Consider the following 17,722-nt stretch of genomic DNA (forward strand, 5'->3'; position numbering starts at 1 on the left):
GCCCCCGGCATGTTAATGGTGTGTATAGAAAATAAGTAAGAATCAATTTAAAATAAAGTATCGCATCTCTTAACATACTTGCTGAAATCTAGTGTACACAATACGCATTGACTGACTCATAGCCTGACTGTCTGGACACAGCCACAGACAAAGAGACCGAGACAACATACAACACGATAGGCTTCTCGGCGCTCGACTGCTCAAGTCTGCTCTTCTCTCCCCTTTAAACGGAAAACAATACAGTTCAAGCGGAAAGAGAAGGGAATCAGACCTAATCTGTCGATGACCGAGCGCGAAGCTGGGTATTTGCGGGGGGTGTTCAACTTACGGAGCTAGTAAACGGCGGAATCACGGACCGAGAGAGGGCAACGGAGAGGCAGAGAGACGGACAGAGGGATACATTAGCAAGAAGAGAAACGAACACGACGAGAGACGGCCTTGGAGGCCTCGCTTATTATCGTTGTTTCTACCGGCGAAGGGCTGCGTATGTATCGAAATGTAGATCTGTCTATATATACTAAATGTTAAATGTTCTTATTTTTAATGTAATTCAGGAGTTTCCTTGTAATACGTGAAGTACAATGGTGCTGTAGTAACCGTGTAAGTGCAACAGTTTTGTTCAATAGGGGTGTGTGTGCTGTAGTAGCCTATCAATCAGTGTTAATGTACTGTACTGTCCAGTTAGTCAACGTTAATAATGTACTGTAGTTTTCAGTCAGCCATCCAACCAGCCAGCCAGTGTTAATGTACTGTAGTGTCCAGACAGACAGTGTTAATGTACTGTAGTGTCCTATCAGTTTGAATGTACTCTCTCCCTCTCTGTTTTGTCAGTCAAGGACTTAGCCCCTCCCTTTCCCAGTGGAGATGGTTGTGCCCTCCATGGATGCACCCACACAGGCGGGAGCCAATCCAGTGGCAGATGTCGTGTTTGTCATCGAGGGCACAGCCAATCTGGGGCCATACTTCGAGTCGCTACGGAAACACTATATATTGCCTGCTATTGAGTGAGTGAATGTCTGCCTGCCTGCCTGCCTGCCTGCCTGCCTGCCTGCCTGCCTGCCTGCCTCCCTGCCTCCCTGCCTCCCTGCCTCCCTCTATGTAATTTTACAATCTCCCACCCTCAGGTATTTCAATGGAGGTCCCCCAGCAGAAACAGACTTTGGTGGCGATGTGAGTTCCTTTTAATTGTTTATCTCTCTCTATGTATTGCAGTGTCCAGTCAGTCATGTTCTCTGTACTGTATTAACCCTCTCTCCCTCCCTCCCTCAGTATGGAGGTACTCAGTACAGTCTAGTGGTGTTCAACACTGTCGACTGCGCCCCGGAATCTTATGTCCAGTGCCACGCCCCCACAAGCTCCGCCTATGAGCTGGTCACGTGGATCGACAGCATTCAGTAAGTACAGGGGCTACTGCTCTTCCTGTTAAAACTCTCACATGCTCATCAGACCGGGAAAATACACAACTTCCCAGCATGCCATGCTATTGGATTCGGTGCTGCATGATCACGGTAGTTTGTTTTTCTGTGTCTCCCCCACACGCCTATAGATTGGTACAGATTTAAAATAACCTGTATTTCCCAGCATGCTTCACACTCAGAGTTGGTTCTAGAGAATCATGGGAGTGGTCATGGAATCGGCTGGTTGAGCCATTGCAGCAATGTGTAGGCCTCTAAACAGACAGACAGACAGACACAGTCAGACAAGCACACACAAACAGCCCACCCCAACAAACAAACAAACGCCCGTGACACATACACACACACACACACACACACACACACACACACATATATATACACATACATTTAAAACACACACAGACTCACACATGAGGACTCATAAACTCAGACACTCACACACCGACATACCCACACACAGACACTCACCCACTCACACACACACAGTCAGACAAGCACACACAAACAGCCTCCCCAACAAACAAACACACACATACATGAATTTAAAACACGCACAGACTCACACATGAGGACTCATAAACTCAGACACCCACACACACTGGCACCCACACTAGGGTTGCCAGATTTTCAAAAGTATAACCTGGGATGTATTGAATAAATATTTATAAAACAAATTACATCACTTAAAACTGTGCTATTTGTCTAATAGTTTCCCCATATGTGTTGTGCAGATTAATTTCAGTTTCCTAACATAAAAATGTCCTACAACATCCTCATTATTTTCTCTGTAATTAAGGATCAGTTTAAATTTTAGCTAAAATATAGACCACATAGCTATTTCATGTACATGTTAGTTTTTAGTTAAATACAGGTCTCTAATGTGGAGCATTGCTTTTTTCCTAGTATTGGCCAGGACAACACTTCGAGCCACCCGCCAATTACAAACTCAATAGATGGTGGTTTCCCAGTGTAAGCGAAATAACCCCTGACTCCATCACTGCCATGTTTTTATTTTGTGGCCGGCGGGTGGGTTGAACCCAATGGATTGATTGATTGATTAGGTCCAGGGCAAAATTTTAAATTCTCATTTCAAATGTTTCAGGTCAACAGGTCAGGTCATGTTTACAAAAATAATAGATGTGTATTACTTCTTCCTTTATCACGATCCCCATTAACATTGACAATAAGTTAAGTATCACAGATATTTTCCATTATAATTTCTCTGTGGGAGAATTAAAGTGAGTTCCATTATTTAAAAGCACACGTTTGTGTTGCTTAAATCTCCTGCATAGCCATGTGTGTTAGCATATCAGTGTCGTAGCCTATATGTAGCTAACTGATTGTAACTAACTTGGAAGAACTTATTCTTACAAAAGCATTACAGTATTGTATGTAGTTACCTGTAATTAGGGTTTACCAATATAATTAAAATGTTCACTTCTTCATGTGATCGATTACATAGAAATATACATGGCATGTTTTTAAGGTTTTAAGTGAGTCTGAACTGGCGAAAGCTAAAATCCGGGAAGTTTTTGAGAGAATTGCTTTCACACAAACTCACTTTTGTGCTGACTAAGAAATCCATAGAAAAAAAGTTCATCCCGAGTGGTGATAATGACTCGTATAAAGGAAGCAGCAAATTTGAGCTAAATTAAAGGAATTAGACAGTAGACATAAAGACAATAACAATTAATATAAAAGAAAGACAAAGATAATATATCATTGCTCTTTGGTTACCTCACACTGTTTCTGATTGGATGAACGCACCCTGACACAGGAGCTTCATAAATCAAAGATCAATGGCCAGCTATCCTTGCTCCCAGCAAAGAACCAGGAGCTGCTGGGAAATGTGGTTTATTTTGCTCAAGGACCAGGTATTTTCAGTCCTGGCAATTATCCATGGAGACACTTCGGCTGTCGTCGTCGTCCCTACCAGGAGTAGGGGTGAAATTAGTGATTTTTGTCAGTCAGTCAGTGTATCAGTCGGTGTTAATATTGTTTATGTCAGTCAGTGCGCTGATGTGGCTGGTTGGTCATGTACAGCAGTGTGTCTGTTTTAATGCTCTCTCTATCTTTCCCAGATTCATGGGCGGGGGTGCGGAGAGCTGCAGTTTGATCGCAGAAGGCCTCTCTGTGGCGCTTCAGCTGTTCGATGACTTTAAGAAAATGAGAGAGCAGATGTGAGAGATGCACTGAGACTACATCACAGGAAGACACTGAGAGACTGAGACACACCGAGACACTGAGAGAGCCAGAGATACACACTGACACTACGACACAGAGACACATTGAGAGATGCTGAGAGACACTAAGACCAAGATTCTGGGCAGCAGTTTGGAGTGGCAATTAGGGCTCTATTCTGAGCGGGTTGTGGGTTCAATCCTAGGCAGTACAAACCCAGCTGTATAAATGGGTAATTGTACGTAAAACTAATGTGATATATTGTAACAATTGTAAGTCACCCTGAATAAGGCGTTTGCTGAGAAACATAATAATAATACACTGAGAACACCGAGGGTTACTGAGAGACACTAAGTGACTGGAGACCCACAGTTTATTTTTCTGATTTTGTGATATTCCCATTAAGTTTGATCTTTCTCCCTCTCTTCCTCCCTTCCTTTCTCTCTCAGAGGTCAGACCCACAAGGTATGCGTGCTGATCTGTAATTCCCCCCCATACCTCCTACCCGCCGTGGAGAGCATGAGTTATACCGGCTGCACAGCTGACAGCCTGGTGCAGATCATCAGGGATGTGAGTACACACTCTCAAATTCAAAATTCACTTTATTTGCATGACAGGAGTCCTGCAGTGTGGCCAAAGCTTTTAAAGCAAAGTGTATAAATGCCACCCTGGGAATGGGGGATGGAATATATTGTAATTTAAATAATGTATTAAAGTAATATTAACATCTATAAATTAAATATATACACCAGAATAAACCAGCCCCAGCCCTCTGTCCTCTGTAGTTCCAGGTGTGATAGTTCAGTGTGTGTGCACAGTGGGTTTACACACTTTACACGCATGTGACTGTACTGTCCTGTATGTGTTTGTTTTATATACCCCCTCTCTCTCTCAGAGGGGAATCCTGTTCTCAGTCCTGTCTCCGAGGAAGCTCCCTGCCCTCCACTCCCTATTCGACAAGGCATCACCAGGTGGTGGGGCTGACTCTGCCCACCAGGACTACAGCCAGGACCCCCGACACATGATCCTGGTCAGAGGCATCGCACTTCCTGGTGAGAGAGAAATACCAAAGAGATGGGTTGCCTTCACATTGCACAGATTTCCACAGTTCTGCACAGAAATGCAGAGATGCACATACTTCGAATGCTACTGCGTGACGTTGCTAAACCCCTTGCAGAAATACTGTTTATTTGGTTAAGTATTTTACGTTTACATTAAATAAAAACAATTCAATTTTTTAATGCTTATGATTAAAATCATTAAAATATCAGTCCTTAAAATCACTTAAAAAATTTTAAAATCTTTGTGATTTTAACAAGGAACAAAACAATTAACTTAAAAATAAACGTGCCCAAAACAACAAAACAAAATGTGATAAAAGCAAAAACTGCTCACCAACATAAAGGTCAAATACATTGAAAATAACTGAAAATGCATAGGACAAAATAAAAAACAATTAAAAAGGAAAAAATAAAAAACAAACAAAAAAGGTCCAATGCATTTTAAATTAAACCCAAAACGGTCAATGTATTTGACAAAAGAATATAACAAAACTATACCAAAAACCCTAAACAATGTGATTTAAAAACAACTAAATCTTTAAAAACAATTAAGATTCATTTTTAAAATCTTTTTTTTAAAAACAATCATCCATAAAATCTTTAAAAGATCTTGGACTCGGGCTCCAGCAGGGGGAACTGACCGTCCCGGGACGTGGGTCCCATCATGGGATCCTGAGCTCCCCCAGATCTTGTATGTGCCAGTTCTTATAGGCTTCCTCCTTGCCCCTCTGATGGACCTCCAGATTGACATAGTCTCTTACGAACACCATGCCCCTCCGCGCGATGACGATCGGGTCCAGCTCCTGCTTGTTGAACAGACAGATGTTCCGTCCCTCCCACAGTGCCTGCTTCACTGCGCAGACGACACGCCACCAGCACCTCAGGGTAGATGATGAAATTCCCCTTGCCGGACCGTACAGGATCTGCTGGGCGGTCGCCCGCGCAGGAACGGCAAACCTGTGGAGGAACGGAGAAAACAGGAGCCAGACCCTGTGGGCGGAGGGGCACTCACTAAAGATGTGAGCCTCCGTCTCCTTCCCCAGGCAACCCTTATAGGGGCAGGTGTCATAAGGAGCTATGCCCCTTCTGTGCATGAACACTCGGGTGGGGAGACACCGACTCACAGCCATCCAGGAGACATCTTTCTGCGTATTCGTGAGGCAAACGTGCGTAGCGTTAGCCCAGATAAACCGGCAGGTTTCGGGAGGGAAATCTTCTATCCGGCTGGTCTCCTGGGTAGATCTCATCTGACTACAGATGGTCTTGTAATCCCAGGAGGCCAGCACGACTTTATGGAGGCCTACTTCGAGCGCAAAGGCTCGGAGCGCCCTGTAGAACGGCGGGGGATCCCACGAGTGCGGCCTGGTGTTATCCATGGCGCAGAGGCCGAATGGTCTCAGGCTGCTGGCAAAATAAAAGCGGTTCATGAAACTCACTTTCTTGCCAGCAGCCTGGATGTTCTTGACCACATAGGCCAGCCCCTGCGCCTTTATCAGCCGCACAACGTCCGGGACCCCCCTGCCTCCATCCAGGGTACCCTTCACCATCTGCACTCTTTTCAGCCTCTCCATTTTGCTCCCCCAGACAAACCGAAATATAATTCGGGTCACTAATTTTGCGATGACCTTGTCTGGGGGGAAGATCATTCCTACGTAGAGGAGTATCGGGAAGAGGATGGCCTTTACGACCAGCACCTTACCAGCCATCGTCAAGGTCCTTGTGCTCCAGCCGTGGATCTTCCTTTGGACCTTCGCTATGGCCTCTTCCCAGCTCCGGGTGCCCGTGTTGGTCCCGTCGATCGTGATCCCCAGAACCTTGATAGACGGCTTCACAGGGAACACGGTCGGCGGGCCCCGGCCGACAGGCCATGCCCTGGAGAGGTAGACCTCGCTCTTGGCCTTGTTCACAGCGGCCCCCGTCGCCCTGCAGAAGCCGTCCAGCAGTTCCTCGACCCTGGCCACGGACGGAGCGTCCGTGCAAACCACGGCCACGTCGTCCATATAGGCCAGGGCCTTCAGTTGCTCTCCGCCGGAACCCGGGAGATGGAAACCTGTCACCCGGACGTCCCGGCGGATCGCCTGCATGAACGGCTCCAAGCAGAGGACGTACAGCAGGGCCGACAGGGGACAACCCTGCCGGACCCCCGACCTGACCGGAAATGGTTCGGTCAGGTGGCGGTTCACAAGGACCCTGCTGCTTAGGCCGCTGTAGATGATCTTGACCCACTTCCTCAGGCCAAGAGCGAGACCCATCCTCTCCATTACGAGCTGCAGGTATTCGTGGCCCACTCTGTCGAAGGCTTTCTCCTGGTCCAAGCTGATTAGGACCAGGGGAAGCCCTCTCTCGTTCGAGTAGGCCACGACATCCCTGAGCAGCATGGCGTTGTCGGCCGCCGATCTCCCCCGGGCACCACAGACCTGGTCGGGACCCACGACTTGAGGGAGTGGCCGCTGCAGCCGGAGCGTCAGTGCTTTGGCCAGTATCTTGCAGTCGGTGCACAGGAGGCTGACTGGCCGCCAGTTCCTCAGATCTTTTTGGTCTCCCTTCTTGTGAAGAAGGGAGAGGATACTCTTCTTCATCGAAGGGGCCAATCTGCCCTCTCTGTACATCGACCCCAAGACCTGGCCCAGATCTTCCTTAAGCACCTCCCAAAAGATCTTATAGAACTCAGCAGGGATCCCGTCGGGACCCGGTGTCCTTCCAGAGTTAAGACTCTTTATCACCTGGGAGAGTTCAGTGGTGGTGATCTCTGGATCCTCCTCCTCCTCCTCGTCCCCCTCATTGCGGGACTCCAACAGGGACAGAAAGTGATGGATCAGATTTTGATCCACCACCTTCTGGTCGTACAACTCCCTGTAGAAATCCCGCACCACTGTCTCAACAGCCTTTCTGCCCTCCACCTCTTGCCCCGAGGAGTCGATCATGGAGGACATTGCAGGCCGCCTCTCCTTCGTTTTCTTGAAGAAGAAGCGGCTGCATTTCTCATCGTCCTCCATGATGCGGACCCTGGAAAGGACCTTGATCTTCTCTTGCTCCTCCCGATAGAGGGCGGAGAGACTCAGTTTGACCCGGGCCACCTCCTCAGCTAGGTTGAAGCCTCTGAGCTGTAAAAGACTCAGGCGCTGGAGGCGGGCGTTTAGATGGGAATATCTCGCCCGCCTCTCACGAGCTTTCCGTTTCCCCAGCTGAATGAAGTAGCCCTTGGTTCTTTTCTTCACCATCTCCCACCACTCTATGGGAGAATCAAAAAGGTCCTTCAGGGTCCTCCACTCCTCGAGGCGTCTGCTAAAGGTCTTAATAACACGAGGGTCATCGAGCAGGGAGGTGTTGAGCTTCCAGACCCCAGGCCCCGACTCCCGTGTGCTCGGGATGAGCACCTCTGTCGTCAGGAGCCTGTGGTCTGAAAAGAAGACCGCCTCCGAAGACATGGCGGTCCTCTCCAGTGGCTTACTGAGGAGGACGAGATCTATCCTGGAGAAGGAGGAGCCAGAAGAACTCACCCAGGTGAACAAGGGGACCAGGTCCCGACCTGCGTCGCAGAGTTCAAAGTCCTCCACGAACGCAGCGAGGTCCCTGCTGGATCTATCGTTGCGGGGCTTACTCCGGTCTACATCCCTCAGAGCACAGTTGAAATCACCTGAAATGATAACTGGCAAGGTGCCGATCAGGAGCGGGCGTAGCTGAGGGAGAAAGAGGACTCTCTCTCTCTGGCTGGTGGGGGCATAGACATTGACCAGCCTCAATACAGCCCCCTTGTATTTAAAATCGAGGCTGGCCAGTCTGCCCGCCTCTATAACCTTAAATGTTTTTGCTGTTATGAAGGGGTTTTTCAGGAGTACGGCAATCCCGTCCGCTCTGGAAATCTGTGTAGAAAAGGTGCTGTGGGAGATGCTAGCTTTTGCTGTGAAACAAAGACAATGCAGAGATCAAGAGGGACACTAAAACTACTGCTGCCACCTTGTTCGTGGAGTTGAATGTCAACTTATCACAGTGAAGCCGTGAACAGATTTGTCGACATCATAGATACAGAATTCTAGATCAACACTTTAGCATTGTCAATGCTTTATTCAATTGCATCAATTATTTTAACATACATAAAGTAAATCTATGGTGCATAATAATAATGATAATGATGCTGTGACCTAAAATATTGGCAATTCCAAATTAATAAATAATAAAAGATGTCTATCAATTACATCGATTACTGCAGGGTTTGTGAAAGGTGGTTTTCGATGAGATGCATGTGACGCCAGACAGACCGCAGCCATGAGCACCGACGGTGCAGCAAGCTGTAGGATACGCAACCGATGTGAGAAGGACATGTCAACTGTAGTTCCGGCCAACCCAAGAATTGTGGGAAATGGAGCGTTCCAGAGACGATCCAATTGATGCACCTGTCTGGCCTGACAGTTACTATATGTTGCCCCCTGTCTGGCCTGGCACTGCCTGCTGCTCACTGCCTTTGAGGTTTGGCTCAGTGTTTGAGCAGGTGCATGGGATGTAGCTAAACACTGATGAGATGAGAGATTTTATGAGAAGACATTTGTGGATCATGGAGATTGTTGATTTAGATATTAGCTATAGTACATTTTTATATTAATATTAATAATCATATATTTTTCTGAAATTCTAGTGGTTTCCATGGCCACATGTGCATGTTTGTGGTTAATTATCAGGGGGATTCACATATTTTTACATCAGGTTTTCACATGACCACCAACAGGCAGGCTTGGGAACTCAATCCTCTTCATCCAGCTTGCTGTCCAGCACTGCCTACTCCCCTGCTGGGTGACGTGCTGGGTGACGTGCTCGCTGTCTAGTCCCGTGCCCTGTTCTGTGGGTACACAGAATATGGCAACCAGGCTGTGCCATTCGGTACACACCCACACTCACTTTGTCCTCCAATAAGCCTCTAATGGCTGCTGTCTGACCACTTCACAGTTCCATCTGCGATGGACTGGGTGCAGTGCCCCAGCTCATCAGCACCTCCAAAGCAGCTAGGGCCTCCATGAGAACGTCTCTCTGCCTGACACCCTGCAAATGTTGTTGTTCAAAAGTTCTGGTGTTTATGCAATTTTCATAAGCGAGCAACAGTTGCGAGCAGAGCAAGTTAGCAAGATGAATAAGAAGACAAATGGACTCAATGTCTCACTCTTACACTGACTTAAACACTGACCATTTATTTTTCTGATTTTATGTTACCATTAAGTTTGATCTTTCTCTCCCTCTCTTTCAGTGTCCTCCTCAGGGGGCTCTTCAATTGTTCCTCCAGTTCTGAAGCCAGTGCTGCCCCCCCCATCCATGTCTGTCAATCAACCTGTAATGACACCTGCCCCCCAGGCCCCTCCTCCAATCAGCAGCAGTCATCAGTATCAAGTGAGCTTCCATACTCTGTGTATCTGTACTGTAGTGTCCAGTCAGTCTGTACTGTAATAACGACTTCTCCCTCTCTCTTTCAGGTGTCCTCCTCACTCAATGCTGCCCAGGCTGCTGCCCAGATGGCGGTTGAAGCTGCCAACAGTCAGAAGAGCCGCTGTGAGTCCCTGAACTCTCACTTTTGAGCTTGTGTTCTCTTTCTGGGTCTCGCACTCATACCCTGTGTGTTTGTCACTGTAACTGTGTGTGTCTGTGTGTATATTTGTCCCGTCTCCCACTCTGTGTGCATTTTGTGTCTCTGACTTTCTCCAGGGTTTCCCCCAGATATTTGCATAGGCATAGGTTTCAGATTAATAGGTGTGGGGGGGGTGCCAGCATATTGTCGACTGGGGTGGGGGGGGATGATAATTCACAAGAATTCACTCATTTGTTTAACCATGTGGCACTGATTTTTGACCAGATGGGTTTCCCACAGCTATATTCAGGACAGATGGCCCTGAATATAGCTGTGCGAAACCGTGCTTTCTCATTCTCTCTCTCAATTCAGTTAAATTCAAAAAATGTAATATGTAATATAATGTTTTATTCTCAGTTTTAGTGAACCCTGGCACTTCTTTCAGCCAATCAGCTAGTCTGCCCCCTGTGGGTGGAGTCAAGCTTCCCCCGTCCACCCAACCTAGCCTATCAACTGTAACCACGCAGCAACAGCCCCCACCACCTCAGCAACCACAGCCTCAGGCCCCGCCCCCTGGCCAGCCACCCATTCAGCCACAGGCTCCACCCCCACAGCAGCAGTCTGTGAACAATCAGCAGCAAGCTCCGACCAGTCAGCCTGGAATGGTGAGGGATTGAACCTATCAGAGAGCAGGGCTCTGTGTCAGTACTGTACTGGATTGTCATCAATGTACTTGCATAATTATCTATATTAACAAACAATTCTCTCTGCTTTTCTCCCTCTCTACCCCTCCCTACCCCTCCCTATTCCTCACTCTCCCTACCTCTTTCCCTCCCCCTCTTTCTCCCAGCCGGTGTCTGCAGCCCCGCCCCCCACCAATCCACTTGGCTCCCAGCAGGCTGGAGGCAATAAAGTAATGGCATGGAGTGGAGTACTGGAGTGGCAGGAGGTGAGTCAGCTACAGCTCCCAGCATGCTCTGCTTCCTCAGCTCTCCCCAGCTTCCTTATGCCAGAGCCAGTGGGGGATGCTTGGAAGTGTAGTTTGTTTTTAATCTGTTTTGGTGTTGGACCCAGTTCAGTCATTTTAATGATAAGGTTGTGTGTTTCACTTTCTCTTTCTCACTCTTTCGTGAGCTTTCTTCCTCCCTCCAACTCTCTTCAATCCCTCCTTTCCACATTTCTTCCATCTCTCTCCCTCTCCCCTCTCCTCCCTCTCTCTCTCTCTTCCTCAGAAGCCAAAGTCGTCTTCCATCGATTCCAACACCAAACTCACTCGCTCACTCCCCTGCCAGGTGTATGTGAACCAAGGAGAGAATCTGTAAGTCTGTACTGTACAGGACTGTTTGCATCTGTACTAGACTATGTGGGTGTGTCTGTAGTTTACTTTGTGCGTCTGTACTGTACTGTATTGATAGAATTGAAGTTATGTTTTTTTTTTGTTTTTTTTTCTCGTTCATTTCAGAAATGCAGATCAGTGGCCCCAGAAACTCATTATGCAGCTCATTCCTCAGCAACTGCTGGTGAGTCTCTACTTCGCTCATTTCGAAGTAGAAATGGGTGAAGTATACCAAAGCTGCTGTCTGTAAAGATATAAGTGGGTGGCTTCTTTCGATGGGTATCAATTGCTCGCCCAACCAAATTAAAAGGGAAAAGCATTGTTGGTGTTCATGAGAGTCTGAATGAGTGGATGTCATATTTTTAAAAAGGTACATGCTGCAGCCATATTTGGGTTTGTGTTTCGTTCTCTGGCACACCCAACATAACATTTTGGTACTTGTTTGGATGATTTATCATTTCTTTCTGATGTTTTGCTGCTGAAGACTTACACAAAAAGATATCACAGTGAATTTGTTACAATGCTTGAGATCTGTGGTTGTGTTCACGTAGGGCAGACTTCCACTGTGCAGAGCTGCAACAATTAGCACACAAACAAAAACCTTTTCATTGTAATTAGATTGAATTCCATATGACAAGACTCATGGCCACTGAGAACTACCTTAAATGACCTTAAAGTCTTTATATTTTTTAACTATTGCCAAGTTGGTGATCCCCCTCACATATGTTACACATATTTCAGATTATAAATCTCTATATTGAAAGCTACTAAAAGTTCTTGGCTTTTGGGTAAATTGTATAACTGCACTTTTAGACTTGTAACTGAAGATACAGGCATTTGAAATGCATTAATTTGATTTCCCCATTGAACCGACTATACCGACACACATGTCTCATCATGTATTTAAAAATTCTACTAGAAAGCATCAACTGCAAATGGTTAAAAATACTGTCATAGACCATATAGAAGCGATAATATACACCTGTAAGCATACTTAATGTCAAGCCAAACTGGTTTGTTTTTGCAAATTTGTTTCATTGTAGCATGCATTTTGTCACAGGTTTAGGCCTCCTTTTCAGCTACTTATGAATGCACTTAGGCCTCTTACAACATCAATTGTGAACGGGGTCAGAAAAATACAGGACAAAATTTGAGGGTCCTCAGCCGCCCTAGTAAGTGTGAAGTGTAAGTATCAGTCAGTCAGCATAACATTAATATTGATTTCTCCCTTTTTCTCTCTGCCTGTCTCTGTGCACCTGTTTCTCTCTACCTGTCTGTGTGAAGACCACTCTGGGTCCTCTGTTCAGGAACTCCAGGATGGTTCAGTTCCAGTTCACCAACAAGGACCTGGAGTCTCTGAAGGGACTGTATCGCATCATGGCCAATGGCTTCGTGAGTCCTCTCTCTGCCTGTCTGCCTTTCCCATATGCCACCACCAGGGGAAGTCGTGCCCATTGGTTTTACAGGGCAGCGGCAGTGATCACATTTCACCACCAGATGGAGCTGGTGTCTTTCATTATCACTGTAAACCTACTGTACTGAAGTAACTGCACCAGATTTGATTTGAGTACTTCTAACTCTATCTCTATTTACTGAACTGTAGTTAATATTGCGTCTGTGTGACCATACTGTAGTGTCCAGTCATTGGTGATGGACTGTAGTGTCAAGTAGGGTTGCACAATTTTGGGAATATTCAAAGGTGGAAACTTTCCATGGGAATATATGGGAATTAGTGGGAATAAAATTGTAAATGCAGCCTATGCAAATAACCCCTACATTTCCATGTCATATGCAGACCAAAACATGCAGCTCTACTGGATTCCCATTTAAGGGGGATATTTTAACCAAAACATGCCACAAGACCTAGAATTGCCTTATGTGTATTCCCTCCCCCCAAAAAGTTCACTATTAAAAGCCAACATTTTCTGATGAAATTGGAAAATAATAAAAAAAATTCCCGGGCTTAACTTGTCATGGAACATTTCAACCCTAGTGTCCAGTCAGTCAGTGTATCAACTCCCTCCCGAGTTAGACAGTGTTTGTTGACTCCCTTCCCAGGCCGGCTGTGTGCACTTCCCCCACAGCGCCCCCTGCGAGGTGCGGGTGCTCATGCTGCTCTACTCTTCCAAGAAGAAGATCTTCATGGGCCTGATCCCCAACGACCAGAGCGGCTTCGTCAATGGCATCCGCCAGGTCATCACCAACCACAAGCAGCGCACGGTGAGCAGAATGGGCAGAGCACAAGTCTTGTCAGTCTGTCATTACTGCACATGTGATAATAGATGAGTGAGCAGAGTGTATGTAAAATCAGTGTGTGAGGAGGGTTTAATGTCCATCTCTCTCACTGTGGTACTAATCCACTCTGCCAGCTGTAAGTAAAGTAGAATCAAGTCATCGCTGACCACGGGCAATGAGTTGAGTGTCTGTCTGTCTGTCTGTCTGTCAGCCAGTGTATCAGTGTCAATGTATCGTTGCAGTTGGGTTCTGCGGCTCCGATGTCTGGTTCTGTCCCGCCAGGTCAAGGTTTCCTGAACAAACCCAGCGGACCTCTCTCCGTCCCCCATAGCAATGTGTCCCAACAGGTATGGCCTCTGTGCGTCTCTATCTCTGAATGTGTCTGTCTCTCTCTCTGTCTTTCATTCTCTTTCAGTGTCCAGTCAGTCAGTGTATCCATATTGAAGACATTTTCAGTCTATATTAACTTGTTTTTCTCTCTCTCCTTTCCTCCTTCTGTCTTTTTCTCCCTCCCCCCTCTCTCAGCTGTCCTCTCAGTCAGTGTCTGGTATCTCTCCTGCCATCACCACTGTTTCCCTCATGGAGGAGCAACAGAGACAGACTAGCCTGGTGAGTGTCTCTTTCTCTCTCTTCCTCTGTTTTTTTTTCTGTTTTTCTCTAACTTTGTCTTACAGTTAGTGTGTCAGTTAGTGTGCCAGTCCATAATCTCTAACTCTCTCTCTCTCTGTCTGTCTGTCTGTCTCAGTTACAGATGAGAGCACAACAGGCAGCCGCTGCAGCCAATCAGCAGCCGCCCGTCACTGGAGCTCCAACCAACCCCGGGGCACAAGGAGGCCAGGCCCCACCCCCTCAGGGACAGATGCTGCGGCTCACAAACCCAGGAGCCAATCCACAGCTCCGCAGTCTTCTACTTAGTCAACAGCAGCCGGTGAGATGGACTGATTGACAGACAGCCTGATGGACTGCCTGACTGACTGACTGACTGCCTGACTGACTCTCTCTCTCTCTCTCTCTCTCTCTATCTATCTAGCAGTCGGCTGTACCTCACTTACAGGGAGCAATGCTATCCCATCAGACCCTGGGACAGACCATGGTCCACCCAACCCCGGGGGGGGGGCAGCAGATGCAGGCACAGTGGAGACCCACCCTCCCAGGTAATACATCTGGAAATACATGCCCTCTCATTTCAAATTCAAATGGTGCTTTATTGGCATGACAGACATTTGTAGTTTTGCCAGAGTAATTCATAGATGCACACATCAACAGTAACAAACCTGTGTACACACTGTGGCCTTTCCTTAATTCAGGGAAGTGGGATAAGTTAGTGAATAAATATTTGCAATACATGCATATATACATACTTAAATCATACAAACCATACACCGATCAGCCATAACATCATGACCACCTGCCTAATATTGTGTAGGTCCCCCTTCTGCTGCCAAAACAGCCCTGACCCTTCGTGGCATGGACTCCACTAGACCTCTGAAGGTGTGCTGTGGTATCTGGCACCAAGACATTAGCAGCAGATCCTTTAAGTCCTGTAAGTTGCGAGGTGGGGCCTCCATGGATCGGACTTGTTTGTCCAGCACATCCCACAGATACTCGATTGGATTGAGATCTGGGGAATTTGGAGGCCAAGTCAACACCTTGAACTCATGATTCATCAGACCAGGCCACCTTCTTCCATTGCTCCGTGGTCCAGTTCTGATGCTCACGTGCCCATTGTAGGCGCTTTTGGCAGTGGACAGGGGTCAGCATGGGCACCCTGACTGGTCTGCGGCTACGCAGCCCCATACACAACAGACTGTGATGCACTGTGTTTTCTGACACCTTTCTATCAGAACCAGCATTAACTTTTTCAGCAGTTCGAGCTACAGTAGCTCATCTGTTGGATCGGACCACAAAGGCCAGCCTTCGCTCCCCACGTGCATCAATGAGCCTTGGCCGCCCATGACCCTGTCGCCAGTTCACTGCTTTTCCTTCCTTGGATCACTTTTGCTAGGTACTGACCACTGCAGACCGGGAACACGCCACAAGAGCTGCAGTTTTGGAGATGATCTTGACCCAGTCGTCTAGCCATCACAGTTTGGCCCTTGTCAAAGTCACTCAGATCCTTACACTTGCCCGTTTTTCCTGCTTCTAACACATCAACTTGGAGGACAAAATGTTCACTTGCTGCCTAATATATCCCACCCACTGACAGGCGCCATGATAACGAGATTATCAGTGTTATTCACTTCACCTGTCAGTGGTCATAATGTTATGGCTGATCGGTGTATGTATATGTACATATAAACACGGACACACGTAGACATCAAATCTAAACGATATAATTACGATAATAACAGTAACACATTTAGGACAATAGTAGCTATAACCAGAGAATCATATTCAGGATTAGGAGTAAATACATCAAATCAGAAAGATTGTTATAACAGGAATGAATACAGTTAATACAAATCCCCCTCTCTCTCTCCCTCCCTCCCTCCCTCAGGTCAGATGTTGATGCCTGGCTCTCGGCCCACAGTGCCGCAGCCCCCCAGTGCCATGGAGGAAGAAATTCTAATGGACCTCATCTGAGCTGCACCAATATAATATAGTAGATCACAAGTACAGACCATATCTTAATATCTGTACCCAACTACTACTATCCATTGGAACTATACTTCCCATCATCCCTTCTGACTAATGTCTGAGTGAGCATGCTGGGAGATGGAGTTGTTTTGGGTTGGTTCCTTTCCCTATTAGTATTTGTATATATGAATTTTCATGCCGTTGGATTAAGGCACCATTGCAGGATAGTGCTTAGTGCAACAAGTCAGAAAGGACTACATTAACCTTCAGCCCCTGAAGTCAGTTCCTCTTACAAGGCATGCTGGGAGAAGTAGTTATTTTCTTTCTTTCTTTCTTCAGCCCATGCTGCAGTCCTCTATGCTTTAGGACAAGGCCTGTGTTTGGAACCGGAAAGGACTACCTGTCCCATCAACATTGCAGTTCTTATGAGAGGGGATGCTGGGAGTTATAGTTTTGTTTCATAGTGGTAGCAGTGCTCTATCACATTTTTAAGTTTCTTATTTTTTAATATTTTGTCTTTTTTGAGTTCTTGGTGGATGTATTTCAGCTGCTGTTTTCTGATACAAAGATATTAAAGGAATGAACCTTTTTACAGTGTGTGGGAGTAACTGTTGGGGGAAGGGAAGGAGAGAGTGGCAAGTGGGGAGGGGGAGGGGAAGGGCAGAAGGTGGGAGAATGGAGGTAGGGAGGCAGATGGGAGGAGGGAGGAAGGAAGGAGGAAGGGAAGAAGCAGGGAGGGGTGAGTGAGTGGGTGGGGAGGGCGAAGGAGGGAAAATTGGAAGGGAAGGGGGAAGGAGGCAGAAGGGAGAAGGAGGGAAATGGGAGAGGATGAAAGAAATGGAGGGGGAAGGAGTGATGGAGGGAGATGTGGAGGGGAAGGAGGGAGAAGGGGAGGGGGAGGAGATAAATGGGAGAGGGTAGGAGGGAAGAAGGGAGAAGGGATGGTGGATTAGAGGAGATTGAAGGGGAGAGGGTAGGAGGGAAGAAGGGAGAAGGGATGGTGGATTAGAGGAGAATGAAGGGGAAAGGGAGAGAGTGAGAATAATGGGAGGTGATGATGGGGCTAAAGACAGAAAAGCAATAAGCAGAAGTGGTTGAAGGATGGAGAGAAGAGAAGAAAATGAGAGGGAGAGAGAGAAACTATTGTAAACACTGATGATTGACACAGGAAGTGATATCTTGCTCCAGATCCTGTCCCTAGATGGAGGAAGAGGTGGTTTATAGGTTACAGCAGCCAGCAGAAACAACGCAGGTTTCTGGACCAGAATCTCTGTCTGTTTGTTTGTTTTTCTCTCAGTGAAACTGTGAGACTGACTGATACACTGATGCACTGACTGAGTAACACACTGACTGACAGACTGAC

At 46.9% G+C, this 17,722-nt stretch overlaps 1 protein-coding gene across 5 annotated transcripts; it reads left to right on the forward strand.

The window, feature by feature from the left end:
• The first annotated feature begins 275 nt into the window (after nucleotides 1-275).
• med25 (mediator complex subunit 25) lies at nucleotides 276-16,948 on the forward strand. 5 transcript variants are annotated; one of them, XR_010817379.1, is made up of 21 exons: nucleotides 276-484; nucleotides 832-1,004; nucleotides 1,125-1,170; nucleotides 1,270-1,394; nucleotides 3,500-3,598; nucleotides 4,049-4,169; nucleotides 4,495-4,651; nucleotides 9,897-10,036; nucleotides 10,120-10,195; nucleotides 10,629-10,876; nucleotides 11,062-11,160; nucleotides 11,444-11,529; nucleotides 11,674-11,731; nucleotides 12,832-12,939; nucleotides 13,606-13,767; nucleotides 14,025-14,129; nucleotides 14,308-14,391; nucleotides 14,528-14,710; nucleotides 14,813-14,936; nucleotides 16,280-16,512; nucleotides 16,699-16,948. XR_010817379.1 is itself a non-coding variant. In XM_066708798.1 (20 exons), exons 2-20 carry the CDS (start codon nucleotides 865-867, stop codon nucleotides 16,363-16,365), a joined length of 2,247 nt encoding a protein of 748 aa, XP_066564895.1. In that variant the 5' UTR covers nucleotides 276-484; nucleotides 832-864; the 3' UTR covers nucleotides 16,366-16,948. The 5 variants fall into 5 exon arrangements, 4 of the variants coding, with proteins under 4 accessions (XP_066564895.1, XP_066564897.1, XP_066564896.1 ...); XM_066708798.1 differs by having other exon boundaries at nucleotides 16,280-16,948; XM_066708800.1 differs by having other exon boundaries at nucleotides 14,816-14,936; nucleotides 16,280-16,948.
• The last annotated feature ends 774 nt before the right edge of the window (nucleotides 16,949-17,722 follow it).

This window comes from Amia ocellicauda, chromosome 7, assembly GCF_036373705.1.
Source record: "Amia ocellicauda isolate fAmiCal2 chromosome 7, fAmiCal2.hap1, whole genome shotgun sequence".
Lineage (NCBI taxonomy): Eukaryota > Metazoa > Chordata > Actinopteri > Amiiformes > Amiidae > Amia > Amia ocellicauda.

Coding starts and splice junctions, on each gene's coding strand:
- med25 (XM_066708798.1), top strand. CDS start 865: ATGGTTGTGCCCTCCATGGATGCACCCACACAGGCGGGAGCCAATCCA. Junction 4,170..4,494: donor TGGTGCAGATCATCAGGGAT/GTGAGTACACAC, acceptor TCTCTCTCTCAG/AGGGGAATCCTGTTCTCAGT. Junction 11,161..11,443: donor GAGTACTGGAGTGGCAGGAG/GTGAGTCAGCTA, acceptor TCTCTTCCTCAG/AAGCCAAAGTCGTCTTCCAT.